Genomic DNA, 24,451 nt, shown 5'->3' on the forward strand with positions numbered 1-24,451 from the left:
GGCTTAAACTGTGTCGGGAAGCCACAGGCAAGATGACCGAATGGATAGAGACAGAAAGCTAGAAGAAGAGAAAATGAATTAAGTCACTACTTTGATATTTCATATTATCGTGTCCCTTTCTCCGTCAGGGGACTCAGACGCTTACAAGGGTAATGGGGACTCAACCCGAGCATCTCCTGTGGACAGCTAACCTACCCGCCCCGCCCCCCTAGGAGTAGTACACGTAAGATGAGTCCGCCTTAATTTCTTCTCTGCTTGCCCTTTTCCTCTCCTTCACTGACACGTTCTCCTTTCATCCCCAAAAGTGATTATTCCTCAAATTCAGCCCTTGGTCTTCCTTGTTCTTGTTCTGTTCTGCAAATTGTTCGATCTTCACGTACAGGCATGGTGCAACACACAAATCGGCCCCAAATTCGCTCCTCAGTTTTACTTCGTGTTTACACTTGAATGTCCCAGTCACCTCAATCCAACAAATGTAAAACGAATCCTAGCACCAGAAACAGCACTTCCCAGACTGGCTAAAACCTCAGATCGGCTAGGACTTGTATTAAATAGATTTCAAGCAGGACTGACCACAGTTGCAAACACTCGCTTAACAGAAGAATGGGGGATATTATCATGTTTGCATGTGAATATGTTTTCACTTTCACATAAGCGGGATTTGCATAATTTACGCAATATAAATGTGCACATATCTTCAGCAACTTCTGGTATGATCACTGTTTTGGAGCAGAATCCATTATTATAGACATTCTCATATATATTACAGCAATAAAAATTATATGAACTATTTGACATATAAAATTGGGGGAGGACTACTTCATAGCAACTTGCCCTCTTGTAAATGAGCATCTCTAGTTGATGTTCAAAATAATTGTACAATTCCTGCATTCATTCAAAGCAAGCCCTGATCTAATTGGGTCCAGAAACAGAGCTGTTCTGATTTATTTACTTATTTTTATCATGATATAATTCATATAACATAAAAGTCATCCCTTTGAAGTGTGCAATAGGGGCGCCTGGCTGGCTCAGTCGGTTAAGCGTCTGACTTTGGCTCAGGTCATGATCTCATGACACCCTGCGTTGGGCTCTGTGCTGACAGCTCAGAGCCTGGAGCCTGCTTCGGATTTTGTGTCTCCCTCTCTCTCTGCCCCTCCCCTGCTCACACTCTGTCTCTCAATAATAAATGAATGTTAAAAAAAATTGTTTTAAAGTGTAACAATAAAGTGATTTTTGGTATATTTACAAAGTTGAGCAATCATCAGCACTAATTCTAAATCATTTTCACTACCCCCAAGAGAAACCCTGTCCCTGATAGTGTATTCCCCCACCCTCTGGCAACACTAATCTGCTGTCTGTCTGGATGGATTTGCCTATTCTGTACATTTCATATAAATGGTATCATGCAATATGTAACCTTTTGTGTCTGACTTACTTCACATAGCGTAATGTTTTCAAGGTTTGTCCATGTTGTAGCATGTGTCAGTTCTCCATTCCTTTTTATGGCCAAATAACATATGGATACACAACCTTTTGTTTATACAGTGGTCAGTTGATAAACATTGGGGTTATTTTCACTTTGAGATTATTGTGAATTATGCTGCTGTGAACATTCCTGTACAAGTTTTTGTGTGGATGTATGTTTTCAATTCTCTTTGCTATATACCTAGCAGTAGAATGGCTGGATTAAAAAAAAAAAAAAAAAAAGAATTTCTGGATCATAGGATAACTCTATGTTTAGCTTTCTGCAGAACTGCAAAACTCTTTTTCAAAGAAGCTGTACCACTTTACATTCCCACTAGCAGCATGTAAGGGTTCCAATTTTTCCACATTCTCACCAACATTTGTTCCTGTCTTTTTTATTATAGCCATTCTAGTGGCCAGGAATGGTATTTCATTGTGGTTTTGATTTGCATTCCCCTGATGACTACAGATATTGAGCACCTTTTCATGTGCTTATTGACCATAGTATATCTTTGGAGAAGTGTCTATTCAAGTCTTTCATCCATTTCTTAATTGGGTTGACTTTTTATTGCTAAGTTGTAAGAATTCTCTACGAATTCTAGAGACAAGTCACTTATCAGCTATATGATTTGTAAATATTTTCTCCCATTCTATGCATTGTCTTTCTACTTTCTTGATGGTGTCCTTTCAGACCGTTTTTGTTTTTTGTTTTTTGTTTTTTGTTTTTTGTTTTTTTTTTTTTTATCCTGGAAGGTGTTGGAATTTGTCAAAAGCTTTCTCTGTCTATTGAGATGATCATGTGATTTTTTTTCTTCTATTAATACGGTTAATTTTCAGATGTTGAACCAACATTGCATCCCTGGAATAAATCCTACTTGGTCATGGTATTTAATCCTTTTTGATATAATGCTGGATTTGGCTTCCTAGTGTTTTGTTGGGGATTTTTGCATCTATATTCATAAGGGATATTGGTCTATAGTTCTTTCTTCTTGTGATATCTTTGCCTCATTTAGGTATCAGGATAATACTTTCCTCATAGTTGGGGAGTGTTCCCCTATTTTTTGGAAGAGTTTGTGAAAGAGTAATGTTAATACTTTTTAAAATGTTTGGTAGGATTTATCAGTGAATCCATTTAGTCCTGGGCTTTTCTTTGTGGAATGTTTTTTTTATTCCTATTTTAATCTCTTTACTTGTTGTAAGTCTATTCAGATTTTCTATTTTTTCTTAAATCAGTTATGATAGTATGTGCCTTTCTGTGAATTTGTCTATTTCACATAGGTTATCTAATTTTTTGGCATACAATTGTATATAGTATTCCCTTGCACTCCTTTTAATTTTTGTGAAGTCAGTAGTAATGACCCTTCTTTCATTCTTGATTTTAGTAATTTGAATCTTCTTATTCTAATTTATTTTTAATTCCCAAGTTTACATATTCAATATACTCTTGTAAAAATACAAATATGCAGATAAAACTTGGGTCTTGGTTGGCACCCACAACCCCAAACCCTCCACAGAGGTAACCCCATTATCAGTTTGGTGTAGCATAGTTACATGCAGCATAATTACATAGTTAAGCTAGTGTATTAGTTTTTTATTGCTGCATAACAAATTACCATAAATTTAGTAGCAGCCCTAAACAACACCAATTAATTATGTCACATTTTCTATGAGTCAGAAGTCCAGACACAGTTTAGCTGGGTCTCAGCTCAGGGTCTCACCAAGTTGATCTTAAGGTATTTGTGGGGGCTGTTGTCCTCATCTGAAACTCTGTGTTTTTTTTCCAAGCTCAGTGGTTGTTGGCAGAATTCAGTTCCTTACAGTTGCAGGACTAAGGTCCCTGCTGTCTTGCTGGCTGTCAACCAGGAGACTTTTTCAGCTTCTAGAGCCTACCTGCTGTTCTCTGCCACAAGGAGTTTACTCCTTCAAATCCAACAGGAGAGAACTTCTTTGGCTTCAAATCTTCCCAGCTTCTGTCACTGCCCTCTAGACCCAGATTGGAAGAGTTAGAGTTATTGAGTCAGGCCCACCCAGGGTCAATCTCCCTTTTGATGAACTCACAGTGAACTGATTAGGAACCTTAATTACATTTTTGCTATATAACATAACCTCATTGAAGGAATGATACCGTACCATATTCATAAGATCTGCTCTTATAAAACGTGTAGGGCACGTACACGATGGGATAGAAATCTTTGGATCCATCTTAGAATTTGGCCTCCCAGAACTGGCCGTAAAAACTGTCTAAATAAGCAATAGAAGTCATTGAGAAGGCCTTTTACAACCAATACAAATTGTTGGAAAATGTGAGACGCTCATGGTTGGCCATTAGTAATAATCTTGGTTCCGTGGCAGAAACATCTTTCAATGGGGCACCTGGGTGGCTCAGCTAGTTAAGCGTTCAACTCGATTTTAGCTCAGGTCATGATATCACTATTGTGAGATTGAGCCCCACGTCAGGCTCCACATTGTAAGTGCAGAACTTGCTTGGATTCTCTCTCTACCTCTCTCTCTGCCTCTCCCCTGTTCTCTCTTTTTCTCTCTTAAAAATAAATAAATGGGCGCCTGGGTGGCTCAGTCAGATAAGCGTCCAACTCTTGGTTTTGGCTCAGGTCATGATCTCATGGTTCATGAGTTCGAGCCCTGCATGAGGCTCTTTGCTGTCAGCACAGAGCCCGCTTCAGATCCTCTGTCCCCCTTCCTCTCTGCCCCTCCCCTGCTTGGGCTGTCTCTCAACTTGCCATATTATCTTTTGTTTAGGCCTTCAGAGCAAACTTTGCCCAACATCTATCAATCTGCCTTTCCCTTCTGACTTCCTTAGGTCAAGGGTTGGCTTCTCTCCCCATCCATGACTGTAAAGTTTAAAGCCCCATTAAATTGGCCTCCTTCTCTGCTTCTTGTGTAGACTTGGGCACACTGAAGCAGAAATAATATTTTGTGGATTGAGTAACCAGGTGATCACCCCTATTCAGTAGGTCTAACCTCTGGGCCCCAAGTCTTCAGGGGCGGAGCTTAGTGTGTAGAGCTGTAGGTCACCATTAGGAGGAGCTCTCCCCAGGCCCCGGTTCCGCTTCCTTTGTGTCTCCGGACCGCTCTCTCTCGAAGTCATCTCTATGGTTTCCGTTGTAGTTTATCCGGAATAGGCGGAGCTTCCGGTTCCGGTGGGGCAGTCTGTAGCGAAGGAGATGGCGGCGACAGCAGCGGAGGCCGTGGCCTCGGGCTCTGGAGAACCTCGGGAAGAAGCTGAAGCCCCCGGCCCAGCCTGGGATGAGTCCCAACTGCGCAATTATAGCTTCCCGACCCGGCCCATCCCGCGTCTGAGTCAGAGCGACCCCCGGGCGGAGGAACTTATCGAGAATGAGGTAGGGGGCGGGGCCCCGCCCGAAGGGGGAGGGGGAAGGGACCAGGTTGAGAAGAGAGGTCAAAGGTGAATGGTGATGGATGTGGGGGACTGGCTGGGCTGTCGCCTAGAACCTAAGGGAAGATGGAGAGGGAGGCGAGGAGACATGGGCCTTAAGGGGTTCGCGCTTGTTCACAGTAGAAATTATTTTGAAGTGGGAAAGTTTTTGGAGTCATGAGACAACAATGCACCAAATCCTTGGGATGACTTCATTTGTTTTTTTCACTTGGTTTTTCCACTTAGGAGCCTGTGGTGCTGACAGACACAAATCTTGTGTATCCTGCTCTGAAATGGGACCTTGAATATCTGCAGGAGAACATTGGCAACGGAGACTTCTCTGTGTACAGTGCCAGCACCCACAAGTTTTTGTACTACGATGAGAAGAAGATGGCTAATTTCCAGAACTTTAAGCCCAAGTCCAACAGGGAGGAAATGAAATTTCATGAGTTTGTTGAGAAACTGCAGGATATACAGCAGCAAGGAGGGGAAGAGAGGTAAGTTCTCAGATCATGATTTCCCACTGAATCTGGGGCATCCATTTTCCTTTCTTGTAGCTGCTTGAGCATATAGAGGAGTTGGATGAGTTCTCTAGCTTGAGAGATGAGAGAATTTATTAGATTTGAATTGGAACTCTGAAGTTCTTCGTCGTCTTTACAAGTGGGAGAGTTGCCTGGAAGGGTCAGATAGGTGAACAAAGCGAGTGAAATTGTTTAGATGAAAACTACAGTGAAGTTGAATGCACATGCCCTGTTCATAGTGAGAAGTCATTACTTGACTCTTGTTTCTATTTGGGAGTGCAGTTTCAGGGTTTGCCAGATACTCTCATTTTTCAAGAAAAGCCAGAAATCAAGATTTTTACTTAAATGTTTGTTTTTTTTGTTTTTTTGTTTTTTTTTTTTTTTTTGACTTTTAAATGTGGGCAACTAATTCACATTTTTGTTTTTTGTATACGTTTTTATGTTAAATTTTTTTATTAAGTTTATTTTTGGAGAGAGAGAAAGAGCGTGTGTGCACACATGCTGGGGATGGCCAGAGAGAGAGTGAGAGAATCCCAAGCAGGCTCCGTGCTGTCAGTGCAGAGCCCAGCACGGGGCTCAAATGCAGGAACCGTGAGATCATGATCTGAGCCAAAACCAAGAGTCAGGTGCTTATAACTGAGCCACCTAGGTGCCCCTAATTCAAATTATTAAAAATGCTGCGGGGGGGGGGGGGAGGGGGGTTGGGACAAGCAAAAACAACTCAATTGGATTTAGCCCTGAGATTGCCAGTTTGTATTCTGTGTCCTAAAATATTGGGCTGGCTGGGGACTATTGAAACTGGAACGTTTTATAGATTTTCATGATTCTGGGGTGAAGGATATCAGGATCCACTAGATTAGGGAAGATCAGATTCAATGGGGGAGGGGTTGATACAGATTTTCATATTGTACTAGAGATAGCAAACACAAGACACACACAGAAGTGACTCTTTCTCCTCTTATTCTAATATGCGAAATGAAGACAGTCTCTGAGGTAGGTCCCAGACAGAATTCAGTTCCATGCTATAACATTGTTTCTAGGAATTGTTGTCACTGAGTATGTCATGGTGAATGATATCTCTGTCGCACACTTGGTATCCAGCTCTGGGTTCCTCTTTAGTCTCCTGCCTCAGTTCTTTTCCTCTTTGTTAGCAGCATATGGCTGAGTGAATGGATTCAAAATATCTTTTTTTTTTTTTTTTTGGCTTCCTGATACTTTGCAGTTATCTTAATGATAGAACTTTAACCAAAAAGAGTTTCCAAGATCTCAACCATGATTGATCTGTTCTTTATGTCTTACAAAGGCTGCTGTACCTGAATCATCTTGTACATTAGTTTCTTCAGATTTAACATAGCGTGTACATGTGTGTGCATACATCCACACATACCCCAACGTTTGGAGAGAGGGCGTTTAAGTGGTGCTGGAGTGTAATTCCACTAAATGAACATTTGTACTGGAAGGAGCTTGAAATTAGACACATGTGCACACATGCTGGGGAGGGGCAGAGAGAGAGTGAGAATCCCAAGCAGGCTCCTTGCTCTCAGTGCAGAGCCCAGCGCGGGGCTCATACGGAGGAACCGTGAGATCGTGACCTGAGCTGAAACCAAGAGTCAGGTGCTTATAACCGACTGAGCCACCTAGGTGCCCCTAATTCAAATTTTTAAAATTAGACACTTTAAGTTTCTTACTTCCCTTAGGGGGAGCAGTTTGCCTAAGTATAAACTATGAGTGTAGTCTGTACTTTATGGGTGATTGAAGGAAAATTTCTTTCTTTGTGCAAGTTCTGCCACACCAGCTGACTTTATCACCAATCAACTCCATTGTGTAATTGTACGGATTGTTAAGGTTCTAGGAATTCTGAGATTCCTCTTTGAGCTCTTTTGACCATTTACTGTTCAGCTATAATAGGAATTGCTTGGATTCACATTTGGTGAGTGTTCTGCCTCTTTCAAAGTTACTTGGCAAAATTTCTATATGAATATGTATTTTATAATCTCTGGAGAGAGTCTGAAGGTTACAATCGAGTCTTGAGGGTTCCTTGTCCCCCAAAAGATCGCTAGTGTTTACAACTTGTCAAGATTTCTAGTTAATATTGTCTTAAACATCCTGGTTCTAGGCACTGAGAAACTTTTGAGCCTTTTTTTTTTTTAAGTTAATTTATTTATTTTGAGAGACAGAGACAGAGAGTGGCCGGGGGAGGGGCAGTGAGAGAGGAGGCGTGAGAATCCTAAGCAGCACAGAGCCCGACATGTAGCTCATGTCCTGAGCCAAAACCGAGTTGGACGCTTAATCCACTGAGCCACCCAGGCACCCAATGTGCCTTTTGAAGTAATGGTCTCAGGACTAGGATGGGGCTTTTGCATTTTGTCTTCATGTTTGCCCCTTTATTAATATTTCTTGTGGGGCTTGATCAAGTGTGTCTGGGTTTTCGTATCCCTTAAGTAACTTATGATCTTCCACAGTGTATTAGGAGCCCTGGGTCTGCAGAAAACCTGATGAGGCCTTCAGCTGTAGAAGGCTACTACAGAGAGATGGCTCAGGTAGTTAAGATAAACTAGGGTTCAAGCCAGAGTCAATGACTTGAAACAGCAAAGGTTTATTTAGCTTTATAACAACAATAGTCATGCTGCATTTCCATCCACACTTCATGTCGAGGTTCTGCTCTTACGTCTTTTTTTTTCAGTTTGGGACCCAGATTGCCCCAGCAGCTACTATCTGAAACCTTGTAGTTGTTTAGCAGAGAGAAAGGGACGTGGTGGTAGTGTATGCTCGTTCTTCAGATTACAGTTTGGAAGCAACACAAGTCATTTTTGCGGACACTTAGTTGGTCAGAGTAAGTTAAATATGCAAGCTTGGCTTCAAGAGGGGTACAGAAGAATTAACTCTCCCACAGGGAGGGAACTAGCTCTTGGTGAACAGTAATACGATTTACCATAATGCCCATCCAGGGCCAAAGAGGATGTCTCAGGCCCAGAGAGTCTGTGGAACAAGGCTGATTAATCATTCTAGACTCTATGAGTAGGCTTTGAGGAATCTATGCAATTCTGTGTGTATGTGCATTTTTATGGAAACCTTCCCTAGATTCTTAGATTTATGCTGTGACCCACCAAGGGTTGAGAATCACTTCTTAAGGGCTCCTGGCTGGCTCAGTTGGTAGAGCACACAACTCTTGTGAATTCAAGCCTCACATTGGGCATAGAGCTTATTTTAAAAAAAAGAATCACTTCTTTGAAATATAAGTTTGGTGTTGAACAGAGCTCAGAGAAGGATAGGCAAGGATTCAGTTTTCAGAGAATCTGTCTTGGTTAAGATTTGCATGACTGCAGCTGTTCTGTGGGAGGTGCAGGTGTGGATTTGGATTTCCAGGTGTGGAGAGGCCATGTCAAGGGACTGTGTACGTGCACTAATGGGATCTTCTTCTCGGGGAACATAGGTTGTATCTGCAGCAAACGCTCAATGACACCGTGGGCAGGAAGATTGTCATGGACTTCTTGGGTTTTAACTGGAACTGGATTAATAAACAACAGGGAAAGCGTGGCTGGGGACAGCTGACATCCAACCTGCTGCTCATTGGCATGGAAGGTAAGAAATCTTTCAGAAAGCAGCATAGCTTAGAGTCGTACAAACCTGATTTCAAGGCCTGTCTTCACCAGTCATTTGCTTTATGACTTTGAACGAGTCACTTAACTTTCTTAAACTTCAGCCTTCTTACCTGTAAAAGGAACATGATAATATTTTATAAATAACTCTAAAGATTCAATGAGATGATGTATGTTAAGCAAGTAAGCTTGTTTCATGCACTGGAAAAAGAAAATGAGTTCTTTTCCCTTCCTCAGTTCTTCACGAGTGTGTACATTCAGATATTAGGGATCTTCCTGAAAAGGTTGCTGTTCTCTTTTTGATCTGTCTATATTCAGAAGATTTTTATCCCAGTAGAAGAGGCAAGCTTATTTTTTCAATATAAATTGAACCTTATCTTTTGAATGTTAATATATTTATGGAATTAAATTCAAAAGGTATAAACAGGTGTGTAATGATAAATTTCTATTCCACTCCTGTTTCCCAGCCTCTTGTGTTGCTCCCTGGAGACATCTGCATGTTATTAGTTGCTTGTGTACCCTGCTAGCTGATTTTATGCATACACAAGCAAATATGTGAATACGTTCTTTTATTTTCTTACTCATTTGAATAAAAGGAGAAGCCTTTGAACTCCAGTCAGAAGAAGGAGAGCTGCTTACTGGCTGGGGTCGTTGTCTCATTCTTATTTTTATTTCTGGCACTAGCTGAAGGCCAGGCCCATAGTAGGTATTTAGTAAATGGTGAATAATTTGTATTGAACAAGAAAGTAATTGTTTGTTGTCCTTCACCACTGGGCTCTGAAGTCTCTTCTCCTCCTTTGATTGTCCTTTCTTCAGTTTTGGATTCTTTGCTGCCAGTATTAATAAAGATTTCTAGCATTGCAGCTTATGGATTGTATCCTTAACCTGCCCCTTTGAAAGCAACTCTTGACTGACCTGGCAGGAGCCAGTTGTAGTTTACTTAACTAGGAGTTTTGCTGCTGCCTTCTTGTCCTTTGGTAGAGTACACAGAAGCGGATCCCTCAGGTAGAGATGAGAGAACAAATCTTTGACGATGCACATGAACTCTCAGCATGTCAGAGGGCGACTGTCTTGGCCCACCCAGGCTGACCTGAGGAGTGTTTTCTAACCTTCATGCTCTGCAGAGGACCCCTCAGCTCCCAAGGATTGTGCAAAGAATAAACAACAGATGAGGTCCCAGTTATAAAAGAGTAGATTGAGCATATATACACTAAGGCAGAAGTAATTCAAGGTGGCATTTTATTTTATTTTATTTTATTTTATTTTATTATTTTTTATTTTTATTTTTTGAGAGAGAGAGAGAGCGCGCTCGCACACACAAGTGAGGGAGGAACAGAGAGAGAGGGAGACACAGAATCTGAAACAGGCTCCAGGCTCTGAGCTGTCAGCGCAGAGCCCGATGTGGGGCTCAAACCCAAAAAATGTGAGATCGTGACCTGAGCTGAAGTTGGACACTCAACCAACTGAGCCACCCAGTGCCACAAGTTGGCGTTTAAAATTATTAGCCTTAGGGGCGCCTGGGTGGCTCAGTCGGTTGAGCGTCTGACTTCGGCTCAGGTCATGATCTCACAGTTTGTGGGTTCGAACCCCGCAGCAGGCTCTGTGCTGACTGCTTGCTCAGAGCCTGGAGCCTGTTTCAGATTCTGTGTCTCCTCTCTGTTTCTCCTCTCTGTCCCTCCCCTGCTCACACTTTGTCTCACTCTGTTTCTCCAAAGTAAGTATAAAAAATAAAATAAAAATAAAGTTATTAGCTTTATAAAAATTATACAACACTCTTCAGGAATCTGATATACTCTCCCGATTCCTTTATGAGAATTAACAGCCCCACTGTTGCTCTAAGAAGTGTTGCATCCCGTAGATGTGTTGAAGTGGGAGCAAAGATTGAGAATCTTTGAGCTCCAGGAGAGCTACTCCAGGCAAATACATACTCATACAACTTGGAATGACCGGTTAATCCCATCAAAGAAGTTATGTGTGTGTTGTTGATCCCAGTCATTTCGGTTGTTTCTAACTCTTAGTTTGCTACTCTTGAATTCTTACCATAGTCAAGAAAGGTACTAGTATGCACAGTATATTACTTTGCCAGACTTGTGAGTATTATCTTGATGCGCTGCTGCTTCTAGTAAGGACAGAAGCATCATTTATGAAAGTTTGCTTTGCTCCAATTTATGGTGAACTCTTAGCCAGTGATGGTTTCTAAACAACTTACTACCCACTGAAAGTGCAACACCTAATTTGCTGAGAGTTGTAATTGCAGTCTCCCTGATTCGGCTTGAAATTTTGATTGGGAACCCTTAGCTGAGAGGGCAGACTGGGTTTCTCCAGCATTGGGCCTTGTGTTTCAGCCTATGCAGTAGAGCCAATGCTCTGAATAAGACCTGTCTTTCCTCCCACAGGAAATGTGACACCTGCTCACTATGATGAGCAGCAGAACTTCTTTGCCCAGATAAAAGGCTATAAGCGATGCATTTTATTCCCTCCGGATCAGTTTGAATGCCTGTACCCATATCCTGTTCATCACCCATGTGACAGACAGAGCCAGGTGAGCTTGTATGGTCTGAGGAGGGTATAGGACTCCTTTGGGATACAAGGTTGGCATGTTTTTCCCCTTCCCCATGGATAAACTCAGGATAATTTTACAGTATAGTTCACATCATCCAGGCCCCTGTGGTGATCCCAAATGTATATAAGGATAAACAGTCCTGTTGCAATTCTGGAGGGCAAACTCCATCACTGATGCTGTGGACTCTGGTTACCTTGTTTGAATGTGTATGTCTCCACTGGGTTTAATAATTGTTTTCTGTTGTCGTGGATACTTGTTCTTTTTGATAAGGAGAAGGGTGAATAGAATTGAGATATATCACTTACTGTCTTTCCTGCATCTAAAAGAAGTATATGGTTGATTTTATGGCCAACCAGAGAGGTCCTCTCCTTTCTTGAGAAAACTGCCTAGCCACTTAATGTAGGAGTTTTTGCTGGCTAGAACGTGTGTGTGGGAGAAAGTTTCAGAAGGTCTGGTTGAAGGATGCATCCTTAATTCCTCATATTGGCAGGCCATGAGTAGGTTTTCTGACTTGCAAACTGTGGTGATTGGCTTCTGATCTCAGGAGCACTGAGGCCCAGGATTCTTTATCACTTAATCTTTGAGCATGGCCTGTCATAACATTGTTTTTTGAGAGAGAGAGAGAATGTGTTTAATGTTTGTATGATATCTTCCGTCAGGTATGAATTCTAAACACGTCTTTTTTTCTTAAAGCCATCTTTTTTTTTTTTTTTGACTACCAAACTAGTACATCATAGTTAATAATAAAGATTTGGTGATTGACTGATTTTTTTTTTTTTCTTTCTCTTGAACCTCTCAGGTGGACTTTGACAATCCTGACTACGAGAGGTTCCCCAATTTCCAGAACGTGGTTGGTTATGAAACAGTGGTTGGCCCTGGTGATGTTCTTTACATCCCAATGTACTGGTGAGGAGGGGGCTAGGACTGGGGGCTTCTTGGGAGCTTTCTTTCCCATTCCCTGGAAAACTGTATTTTGTCCCTTCTGAGTTGTGGCAGGATTGGTCTACAGGAAGGTTGGCATATCCAGATGTGAGCGTACTGAACATGGAGGAAATGACAACCCTCCCTGTCTCTAGGACAAGATGACAATTCCTCAGGTCAAAAGAGATCCCAGAGGCTTGAGGCTGGAGAAACTGTTCTTGGCTCTTTTGTATTTGGAGACTGAACACCACTGCCTCTGGTCCCGGGTGTGTTTCACAGAATAAGTGTAACGATAACGTCCTTGTTATTTGCCCTAGCTGGAATTTACCACTTTTTTCCATTCCTCTCTCTAAAGAATATTGGTGGCAAACAGGAGCATGTTTATTTTCTTGCAGGTGGCATCACATAGAGTCATTACTAAATGGGGGGATTACCATCACTGTGAACTTCTGGTATAAGGTGAATATGGGTTTTTTCCCCCTAGATGGGATTGGGGTGAGGTAGGTGTAATAAATGATTTGGGGGCAGGGTGGGGAGGTTCGCTATCTCTGCAAGTGACTCCCAGGTCTTTGGGGAGATGAGGGATGGGATTGAACTGGGCTTCTTAAAAGGGAAGAAGCTTCTAGAACGGTGGGTTACACTGAAGCCTGCTGCTAAAGGCATTTCCTGAGCTGCTGCTTCCTTTGCAGGGGGCCCCCACCCCTAAGAGAATTGAATATCCTCTCAAAGCCCATCAGAAAGTGGCCATAATGAGAAACATTGAGAAGATGCTTGGAGAGGCCTTGGGGAACCCACAAGAGGTATGTGGCTGCCCCAAGGTGGCACTCCTGTGGCCCATTGGGCAGAGTGACCAAGAAAGTCAGGATTGGTGTCACGTTCTCCATAGCTCCTCTGTTTCAGTGTCTGGTGTCCTTTCTCTCCATAGAGGTTATGGGTGTGTTCAGAAAATCTTTGTTTTCTGGTGAGAGCTGGGCTTGACTGGTGGATCAATTATAATCTGTTCCATGCTAGTGGTAATGTTCCCCGTGGGGCTTGTGTGCCAGCTGGGGACCCCTGAGGGGATTCTTCTGGAACGGAAAGCGAGCAGTAAAGCATCTCCTCACATTCTCCCAGCGGTGCCAAGGCTGCTCTAGGTAATGTTGAGACCTGCTTCCCACACAGGTGTGCCAGTGGCCCATTGGGTACCCAGGGGAGGTATTTGTAATGCTCTTGCCTTCTTCCTGTGGATAGCCTCAGCATGCAGAGGACCTGTGGGATTGGGAGGTGGCACCAGCCCCAATTGCAGGTGACCGTTTCAGGATACAGAGGCATTTAACCTTCTTAAATCACATTTAAGAAACATGCAGGCACTCTTGGGTGGCTCCTCTGACCTGTCAGTTTGGTGCTGCTTATAAGGTATTGTGAGAGGGAAAGTATTACAAGATGGACCCAGAGGAGGGGACCATGTCCTGGAATATTTTCCAGGAAGAGAGTAGGTTAGAGGGTTTTAAAGATTGAAAGCCTTGTCCCTGCCCTTGGCTGGACATCGAATGCCTCCAGACACACCACGTCTGGTTCCAGGGCCAGGGGACAGGCAGTTCTGACTGGCTCCTCATGTCTCTTCACAGGTGGGGCCCTTGTTGAACACAATGATCAAGGGTCGATACAACTAGCCTGCCAGGAGTCGAGGCCTCCTGCCAGGTGACTGCTAGCCCGTCCACACCGCTTCATTGATGAGGACAGGAGACTCCAGGCGCTAGTATTGCACGCTGCACTTAATGGACTGGACTCTTGCCATGGCCCTGGAGGCAGGTGTTTGGGGCAAGGCAGGGTGGTTGGCACTCCACTCCCATTTGGAGGGACTTCTTGCCCTTGCCTCTGTGCCCCAGCATCTTCCCTCTCTGCCCCCTAAGGTCCTGCATTCAGTGTGTGGAGTCCCAGCTTCTGGTTGTCATCACATCTGTGTGTGTCAGTCTGTCACCCTCAGGATGTGTGTGCGTGTGTGTGCATGCACACGCATGTATGTATCTGTTTCTTGCTTTCTCCTGGGTCAGGATGGCGCTGCTGGCTCTCAGCCCTGTCTCCTGCAACCTCAGTGCCTCGGCCTGAGAGAGAGGAGATGGTCTTGGACACCCACCACACCTGGGCTGCAGGGCCAGAGCTCTCCTGACCATCAGGTCAGTCTGCCTCCTTCCAGTTTTCGCAGAGTCAGGCTCTAGGCTGGGTGGGAATGGCCACCGGGACTCTTCGTGGGGAAAGTGAGAGGGAAGTTTGCCTCTATGAGCCTAGGTAGGCTTCCTGTGAGAGAATTAGACAAGGTTCTGACTCGGACCTGTAAGCTCAAGCCATACATAGAAAACAGCCTTGGGGTACGAGAACCAAGGATTGTGTATAAGTTCCAAATTGCAGACACATACAGCTTCTCTCTTTCAGCACCAGCTCTTGGCTCCCTGTGCTGAGTACCAAGGGAGTCCTCCTGTAGTGGCTTCTCTAGGTTCTAGGGGTATAAGCCTCTGTGGATGTGTGTGTGGTGTGTGTGTGCATGCGTGTGTGTGTCCACACTGGCCTGCCTCTCTGCTTACCAGGTTTCTCCACTGCTTAACCTTGTCCAGTGGGACAGACAGTGTGAGCCCCAGGGAAGTACCGCCTGACCTAGCCTAAAGCTTTTACACTTAGTTTTAGCCATTGGACACTCTTCGGGTCTCACTGCAAACTGCCTGAGGCTGACTGGCTAGAGCGTCCAGGCCCTGTGACCCTCACTCCCCAGGCCACGTCCTCTTCTGCAGTCCTTCCTGGCTGAGTAGATGAAATGGGGTCAAGCTTAGGCAGCTAACTTGCCACTGTCATCCACCTCAGGGCAAGGACAAAAATGTAGCCTTGCCTCTTAAAGCCAGCTCCTCTGCCAGACCCCACTGTAATGTTCCACAAACACTCTTGAAAGTCAGGGCAACCGATGGAGCACAGAAGTGGAATTTTTTTTTTTTTTTCCTGTTCATTGTTACTTGTGGGAACCCGTGTCAGGGCCGCAGCTTATAGCTGGGCACTGCACCACTTGAAGGGCCATCAGTCACATGACTCAGTGGAACTGGGGCCCCTGGAATTGGGCAGTGTGGTGGCCCTGTGTCTTCTCACCTCCAGTCCCATCTCCATGTCCCTTCTTCCTGGAAGGAAAGAGGAGCTGGAGTTGGAAAACTGATTTTATCCCCCCCCCCTTTTTTTTTTTTGCCAAAGGTTTACTTTCAGTGTCTGAGCTGTGGCTCTAAGTCCCGAAGCTCAGTTTACAGTTACAGCGCACTGATGGACTGAGAGGGTGTGTGTATGTGTGTGTGCATCTGTGTATGTACTTTGGGGAGGGACGTCTATTTGTAGTGCCCCATTCTGGGGTTCTCTGATGCAGCGTGGGTGCGCAAACACGGTACCTTCTCAAGTGTAGTTCTTTCAAATATAGCCAATGCTGGAAAATATGATTGCAGTGATCTCCATCCCTCTATCTCTTTTGGGAAAGAGGAGCACAGCAAAGAAAATAAGGCAGACAGATGATAAACTTGACCACAGTCAAACTTTGAAAGATTATTTTCATTCTCCTTAGCAGGTCTGCTGCATTCCTGGCTCAGCCCTCAAAGATGAGGGTGACGTACGGCAGGAGGCATGTGCCACTCAGCTGGTCCTTGCTGGGTGCTGTGCTGACACAGGTCTGACCTAAGGCTACCAAGGGGGAGGATCCTTTATAGGATTGGTCCTGATCCATGGATAATATAATAGTGACCCTGATAGTTAGACACCTGCCTAGTGTTCTTATCTTGTTCCTCAGCATCCTGCAAGGTGGGTATTCTCATTTCACAGCTAAAGAGATGGGTTCAGAGCAGTTTCAGTGATTAATGGCAGTAAGGATTTAAACCTAGTGCTATTTGGCTGCAAACCCTCTGCTCCCTTTCCACCAAATTGTTGGTTCTCCTACCTTTCCTCCTCCTCTGCACTACAAGCCATCCTCGGATCTCACCCCGCTGTGCAGTGCCCAAGAGGATGCATGAGATACAGTTCAGGGTAAAAGCTCTTCTGGGCTCCAGCTAAAGACCTCTTGGGAAAACTACTGGGAAGCCCTGTTCTGAGTGCAGAGTGCTGGGAGGAGCTGTGGGGAAATGGAGTTCTAGACCCTAGTGCATTATTTGTGTGTCCTTGAATGGGCCCCATAATTTCTCCCAGCACACGTCTGCACCTATGAGATTGAAGATTCAGTTCTAGATAATAACTAAGAACATTGATTCATGTTCTGCTGCTTCCCTTTCCCCCAAGGAAGAGATCTAGGCTCCTTCCCTCACTTACCTAGATTAGGGCTGTTCGGGCTCAAATTCTACTTGCAGCTGAGGAAACTTACCTGCTCTGTTGCTTACTCCTGTGCTGGCCAGCAGTGTAGAGGCAGACACACCAAGGGAAGGTGGGCCTTTGGGCCTGAATGGAGGTCAGCCATATCGCAGGCTCCCATTTTTATACCAGCAGGTACACGGGAAACTACTCTTTTGCGAAGTCAAATATTTGTTGGGGGGTTGGAGTTCGGGGGAGGGAGGCGGGGGGCTGTTCTGGGCATCAGTTGAGCAGATGCCCAGGATGCCTGGGGGAGACCAGCTTCCCGTACAAATCAGAGCTCTAAATTACAAGGTTTTTACCAACGCGAACAGTTGGGGGAAGTCGTCTGCTCTCATTTGCGTAATGGTTTCTGTCACTGGTGATTAGACACAGGATGAAGGAAAAGAAATTTGACAATTAGGAATGAGCGATCATTAATCTGAATCTGTTAGGAGACAGAGAGGGGAAGGATCCTTATCGGTGGGCCAGCCCAGTGTGGGGAGGCCCTCCCTCTGTCCCCACCAGAGACTCTTGGGCCACGTACCCTTTCCTTGTTTCCACAAGCCGACTGAGCTGATATTTCTTGACAGGCTAGGTGGGCCCAGTCCCCAGCCTGAGGTGGATACAGGAATGGACACGTATAGGCATGAGCCATCAGAGAGAGAGAGATGAGTGTCAATTGCAAGTGATAGGGCAAAGGATAACGACAGAATAGTTGTGACATGCTTGCTGTTTGTGGAAAATTTTTTTTAATTCAACACCCCAGATACCCTTCTTGTGACAAGTATTTGTTATATTCTAACACTACAGGGTGTGGAGAAAACCTAGTTTTTATCCTGTAGGAGCTTCTACTTAGTTGGAGGGGAAACCACATGAAACAACCAGCGGTTATGAAGCCATGAATCGTGTGCCCTTGTGAGGACAAGATGAGAGATTGTTGACAGATGAGGAAGATCAGTAGAGAGCAAACCTCTGGGCTCCCCAGGGAGTAATGTTGATTCTTCCCCGTCAGTTCAGCCGTAGTAGTTGTGTGGAGGGCACTGAGGCCCCACCCAGATACGTGAACAGGTAATGAGATCACTTCCAGTGGGCTGAGTTGTAAGGTGTGGAGATTCCCAACCAGGATCTTCCCAGGTCTCTGTGGTACCTGTGTTCATTCTTCCTCTGTCTTCAAACTTCAGGGACTGTATTAATTTGCACTAGTTGGTATTTGTTCCTCAGTTTTGTGACTTGTATGTGGTGGGTTCCTTAGATTAGAAGCTCCCTCAAAGATTGGGGAAAAGGGTGGTTCCTTGTCTCCTGTCAGAATGTGAACTTTGCAGACAGGACTGTTCCTCTTCCTTCATAAGTTCCCTACCTCTGTGGCTTCTACCCTTCCAGATCGGATGCAGAGTTTAGTAGGGCTGCAGGGAATGGCCCTCAGTGACTAGTTTTACCCAAATAGGATGGGTGCCGGGGTGCACTGAGAAGTGGCTCATGGGGTTCCAGGGGCCCTGGCCTTTCAAGCCTGTTCTTGTCCTTCCCTGGGACCTTCGGTGCTCGTTCTCCAGTCCCTGCTGACTTCTCTGGTGTCCTCTCAAGCTTCCTGCATTGAAGAGATGTTCCAGTTTCCCTTTTCAGGGCTCCTCCAGTTTCTCCTACTCAGCCTCCCTCTGTCCAGTCTCCACCAAGAGCCTTTTTCCTGAACGGGCGTTGCCCTCTCTTCAAAAGCCATGTCCATGGCTGCAAGTGTTGGGATAGAGTTTCTCTAGGATCCCTCTCCCTGGGATCAGCCCTGAGCATGTTTGAGTCATCTTCTCTTCTGACCTGCAGTTAGTCTGTTTGTTCTGTGCCTATTCTGCCCACGTAGCATTCCTTTGTTTGTTCGGTGTAGCCTGTTTAGCTTTTCTAACTCTGGTGGCTCTTCTGCTAGTCTTCAGCCGTCTGTTTAATCCTCACAGGTCTTGGGGTCCTTAGTGGAGACTGAGCACTTTCGGTGCGTTTTTAGGGGACGGGGCCTTAGACACTAGCAACCGTGAGGCCTGAGGATCTATGGCCAGTGGTGCCTCCAAAGATGGGTGAGGGGAGGGTACCCAGAGTCTTGGATAACGGAGAATCATGAGGAGGGATTGGGTAGGAGAATCCCCAGGAGTGGGGTCAGGCCTGGCAAGCCAGGGTGGAAGAAGCAGAGTTTTGTGTTTCCATCTGAATGCATCTGTGTGCCTTACGGTCCAGCAAGCAGTTCAGGGATTGTGGTCATCTTGTGGATGTCTCCTGGTCTGTGGTGTCTTCGGCGATGCTCTGAGTCACCACGTTTGGCTGATCTCCGCATTTCAGCGCTTGCTGGGACGGAAACCGCATGTTGAGTAGTTTTGTGTCTGGAGCGAAGGTCTTAGATGAGACAAGCCACGGAAGCTGGGATAGCAGGTGAGGGAGCAGTGGTCAGCTTACCCAGATTGTCTTCCCACTCCTCCAAGTGTTTAGGCACAAAAACTGATTAAAGAAGTGAAAAAAACTAGGCCTTGCCTTCTTCCCCACCCGAAGTCTGGGTTTTAGGTAGTATTTTGGGAAGGGGCATGTGTCCTTACCTTCCAATAGAAGCAACCTAGCGTAGTGTTTTAAAGCATGGATTTTGGAGTCAGATGTGTTTGGTTCTGGTTCAGATTTCTAGCTTTGCCACTTATCAGCCAGGTTTGACCTTGTTGATTGACTTTACCTCTCTGAGCCTCAGTTTCCTCAATTACAATAATATGTGTGGGGGGCGAGGGGGAGTGTTGAAAATATCTACCTCAGGGTTGTTGGATTAACTGAAACGATGTTTGTAAAGCTTTAGCACGTACCTGGCAAGCACTTAATAAATGGCTGTGGTGGTGGTGGTTACGTTTATTATGTGACTTCTTCAGAAACTTTATTTCAGTGATTTGTGAGCAGATTTCCAGTGATTTTTTTTTTTTTTCCTCTCTCAAGAAAACCATAGGAAAGAACAAGGAACATGCCCTGGAGACACCCACATCGAGTCGCAGGCAGACAGAAGGGCTTTGGTACCCAAACCTGTCCTAGAAGGAGGGAAACAGGGAAATGCCTGATGCCTTCTGTCTAGACAGCCAGACTTTACCACTCTCAACACCAGCCCAAGGCCAGGGTGAGAAGTCATCAGGTATGAGCTCTCCTTACGCTATGTGAGGAGTGAGGGCATCTGAAAGAGTTTCCATCACCCCTGTAGAAGCTCTTGCCAGTTTCCTACTGTGAGACACCAAGGCAGTCAAGTCCAACCTCCTTGGTTCAGTTTTATTCCATGCCCTTCACTGTATTTAAATTATATGTGTATTAAGGTAGCTCTGGGGTAGAGTGGCTTTTAGAAGAGAATCCAGAAAAATATCAGACTAGAATCTTAACAGCTACCATTTGTGGAGTGCCCTGGAGCATTTCTGTTCCAGACCCGTTGCTAGTTTGTGTTTGTGTGCTCTCAGTTCAGTGGGGGCACCAACCAGGCAGTTAACATTACAGATGTGCAAAGGAGAAGCTAGGTGTTCACAGCAGGCTTCTTGCAGGAAGTAACATAGGCTAAGCCGATATCTAGAAGTTAACCAGAGGTTGGGGAGTAGCGAAAGGCATACCTTTCTTCTTTGGCTTCTCTCCCAGTTCCCAAACAAACCCTCTGCTCCTCCATGTTTAAGGGTTCTGTTAATAACACCTAGAAAGGAGCCAGGTGATGGACCCTAAAAGAAGAAACCCTTTGGTTAGCCACAGAAATCTTTGGAAATCATTTTGGTGGCTGGCCCAAGTTTGTCCTGGAGTACAGATGGATTGGACTTGCTCCCTTGTAACCTTTCCACTGTCCTCTTTCTCAGAAATCTGTCTGCATTCTGGCCTCTGGAGCCACTCTGCCACCCTACTTGGAAGAGATGCTGGATACTCAGAAGTCAGCCCGAGGTATATTCTGGCTGCCTGGAATTCTCAGCTTCTTCCACACTGACATCCTCCTGATTTCTTAGGTTTTGTCTCCCACTTTGAGCCACTCCCTTCCTCCCCACTATGAGCTGAGCCTCTCTGTAGTGCCCCCTCTGTAGCCACACACAACCTCTTGCCTCTAACCTTGGTCCCCAGCCCCATGGGTGAAGAAGACCCCTCTTTAGCTTGTGCCAAGTCATTCCTGGACTATAGGCCATTCTATAGTCGCTTTGCATTCACCTCTTCACTTCTAGATTTCTTTGGCTCCGGACCCTGAAAGCCTTCTCTTTGGTCCTTAAGGGCAGCTCTACTCCGAAACCCAAAATGTAAGCTATATCTGGGCTAGGTTTTTATTACCTCTCCAATATAAAGTGTATAATGCAACATAGGGTAGTGATTGAGAATGAGGGCTCTGCATACCTGACTTTGAATCCTAGATCTGTCATTCTATATGACCTTGGGCAAAATGACAGACTGCTTGTAACTCCTTTATATATACGGGGATAACTACTACGTGTCAAGGCTGTATGAAATACGGTTTGTAAAGAAAGGCTTAGCAGAGTGACTATTTGATAGCAAGCCTCAGCCCTTCTGTCTTTCAAAGGCTTCACCTCTTTCTCATCTAGCTTTCCAACAGGTCCTGCTTCCAGTCTCAGGGTAAGTCTAGTTGTCAACTCATGAGCAGAGCAGAGATGTGAACTTTCCTGCTTATATTATGAGTCCCTGCCCCTTCTCGGTGACCTGATTCACAGGACCCTATCACACCACCATCACTGGGAAATGGTCTTCCGGAATCTCTCTTCTATAATACTAAAACAATGGCAGTGACAGTAGAAAACGTCAGAACTGCTGCCAAGGGGTAAGAGGCACTGAAGGTGTGTGCAAGCTGGAGGCATAACAGGCAGGGACTCTGAGGCAAGGAGATTGGTGCAGAGGCCACCATACTAGTTGAAAGGCATCAGGACCATGGACTTTAAGGTTCCCTCTAAGTTTTCAAATAGCTTTTGACAGTGGTGTTTGAGCAACATCCTACCCACTTTATAGTCAGTGTGTGGTCCTTGATCTCACAAGGGTTTGTGTGATGTCTTAATAAGAATAGAGGCATTAGATGTGCCTCCCGGGTTTGAAATCCCTATTTGCTGCTTCCCGCTTCCATCCTTAGGTGAGTTGAGGGTTCTTGGTCTTGGCTGCTTCACCTGTGAGGGCTGGGAAATAGCACGTGGCTTGCAATATTGTTACACGAGTACATGGGAATGTTGTAAAAATACCCAGTTCAGTGTGGGCACTTAGGAAGTGGTTTATTATGAAGACCCGAGTGTCTTTGAACAGTGTTCAGTTAGTATTTGGAGAGAAGGAAACTGCTGGCAGCAGGGCCTTTTGGATCCTACTGACTCAGGATACCACGCCTGAAGCAGAATCTCACAGGAGATGGCTTGGTGGAAGAGCAAAATGGAAAAGATCATAAAACTTTGGAAGAGCCTGAATGTCTGTGAGAGGAAGGGCTGGGGACAAAGGTGGTTTTGCCAGGATGGGGTCTTGGGGAACAGAAGCAGAGACCTAAGCTCTAGTTTACCACCTAATTCCCAGAAGGAGAGAGGAAATGGGACAGGAGAGTGTCTGTGGAGGACACTGGCTGAGTGAAAAGAAAACAAGATTCAAGGGCAGTGAACCTACATGTAGATGTACTTTTCACAGGCTGGTTGACTTTGAGCATGTTTGTGTCTATGCTTCAGTCTTCATATTTATAATTGGCTAATACTGCTACTACCTTGCTTACAGTATAGATGGGACAGTTTACATGAAAATGCCGTCTAAACAGAGTACTATGTGTTTGTTGTTGGGTGGTTGTTAGGGTGAGGGTCTAGGAGAACGTTTCCAGAATGGATGAGTTACAGAATTGCAACAGTTCACAGATTAGAGCCTCCCACGTTTTCAGGAGGAAGTAGTAAAGCAGCGTTTCCCACCAGTACACTGTTCTTTCATCCTGCCAATGTTTGACTAGGAAGGATTTTGATTAAAGAAGAAAAAGCAGTGTGGTGAGAAAGGGCAGTTTTGGAGTTGGCATGGACTTGAATCTTGGTTTTACCATTCCCAGCATTGAGATGGTCAGATAACTTACCATCTCTGAGTTTTGGTTTCTTAACAGGCCTCTTCATGTGGCTGTTGGGAATGAATGAGCTGCCTCACTGCCTAGTGCCTATCTAGTAAGTGCCCAGTAAATGTTTGTTCCCTTTCTTTCACTTCTTTTCCCCTTAGACAAGAAAGCTTCAGTTTACCCAGCATAAAAGGGTCTCAGTTATCCATACCTTAATAGGAACAAGTAATACCAGATTTCTAGGGTGAGATCAGTTGCCCTTTAAGGCAAGAAAAAGGCAAGGGAAGAATTGTGGAGAAGGGGGCACAATCCCACAGTGTTGGGGGTGCAGTACAGGGACTCTCATTATTGAGTTGGTACAGGGGTGGGTGAACAAAGGGTGACGTTGAGAGGTGAGAATTTCAAGAAAGAAGGTGGGTGCTGGGGCGCTTGGTTGGCTCAGTTGGTTAAGTGTCTGACTTCGGCTCAGGTCATGATCTTGCAGTTTGTAAGTTCGATCCCCGCATCAGGCTCTGTGCTGATAGCTGGGAGCCTGGAGCCTTCTTCGGATTCTGTGTCTCCCTCTCTTTCTGCCCCTCCCTGCTCACACTCTGTCTCTCTCTCCCTCAAAATAAATACTAAAACATATTAAAAAAAAAAAAAAAAAAGGTGGGTGCTGACTGCTAGAGGGAAAGCAATTCGAGCAGAGGCTGTATGGAGTGGAGGACAGAGTGAACTAAGGGTGAGAAGACCAGAGTTCTGCCAGGAGAACTTTAGGAATAGTGACTAAAAGTCAAAGTTATGAAGATGTCTTGCCTTCAACCAGCTATCATTTTAATACCTGTAAGAGTTGTGGTCCTCTCAGAAAGGAAGAATATAAAAAGAAAGCAGTTATCCTCAAGGTGGAAAGACATGTTGTTGTTGTTGTTGTTGTTTTATTTTATTTTTTTTATTTTATTTTATTTTTTTTTTTTCAACGTTTATTTATTTTTGGGACAGAGAGAGACAGAGCATGAACGGGGGAGGAGCAGAGAGAGAGGGAGACACAGAATCGGAAACAGGCTCCAGGCTCTGAGCCATCAGCCCAGAGCCCGATGCGGGGCTCGAACTCACGGACCGCGAGATCGTGACCTGGCTGAAGTCGGACGCTTAACCGACTGCGCCACCCAGGCGCCCCCATGTTGTTGTTTTTTAAGTAATCTTTATGACCAACGTGGGGCTTGAACTCACAACCCTGAGATCAAGAGTCACATGCTCTACTGAGTGAACCAGCCAGCTGCCTCAAGATGGAAAGACTTCTAGATGTTTTTAGAGCCAAGGATATGCATTACCCCAACCAGGGTATATGGTAGCCCAGTTGGGGTTCTGGTCTTCTATGAGAAAATGCAGTTAGGTACTGAAGAGCATAGAACTCAGGGATGATTTGAGTGGCCACCTCTTTAAATAATGGAGGTCCTTTGGTAGGGCTTTCCAGAGGCTACAAGTAGGACTTTCTGGGTCCCATCTTACAATTCAGTCACTGGTCCAACCAGAGTTTCTGGTTTACACCTTCAGCCATCTGAGAAGGTGACCTCAAAACTATATGGGGCAGCATCAGTTGCCTCTTTGATAGGTAGGCACGCATCTTTTAGCACTGGAGGACTTAGAATGAAGGATAGTAGT

General features: G+C 45.0%; 1 protein-coding gene across 2 annotated transcripts; it reads left to right on the forward strand.

Annotated features, from left to right (window-relative positions):
• HIF1AN (hypoxia inducible factor 1 subunit alpha inhibitor) lies at nucleotides 1-19,648 on the forward strand. Of its 2 annotated transcripts, XM_040486179.1 has the most exons (9): nucleotides 3-223; nucleotides 4,591-4,823; nucleotides 5,105-5,355; nucleotides 8,813-8,961; nucleotides 11,375-11,520; nucleotides 12,341-12,447; nucleotides 12,858-12,921; nucleotides 13,152-13,262; nucleotides 14,070-19,648. In XM_040486179.1, the coding sequence occupies exons 2-9, from the start codon at nucleotides 4,647-4,649 to the stop codon at nucleotides 14,112-14,114; spliced, it is 1,050 nt and encodes a 349-aa protein (XP_040342113.1). In that variant the 5' UTR covers nucleotides 3-223; nucleotides 4,591-4,646; the 3' UTR covers nucleotides 14,115-19,648. The 2 variants fall into 2 exon arrangements, with proteins under 2 accessions (XP_040342114.1, XP_040342113.1); XM_040486180.1 differs by lacking the exons at nucleotides 12,858-12,921; nucleotides 13,152-13,262; nucleotides 14,070-19,648 and adding an exon at nucleotides 12,551-12,856 and having other exon boundaries at nucleotides 1-223.
• The last annotated feature ends 4,803 nt before the right edge of the window (nucleotides 19,649-24,451 follow it).

Source organism: Herpailurus yagouaroundi, unplaced genomic scaffold, assembly GCF_014898765.1.
Source record: "Herpailurus yagouaroundi ecotype Mexico unplaced genomic scaffold, PumYag 163, whole genome shotgun sequence".
Lineage (NCBI taxonomy): Eukaryota > Metazoa > Chordata > Mammalia > Carnivora > Felidae > Herpailurus > Herpailurus yagouaroundi.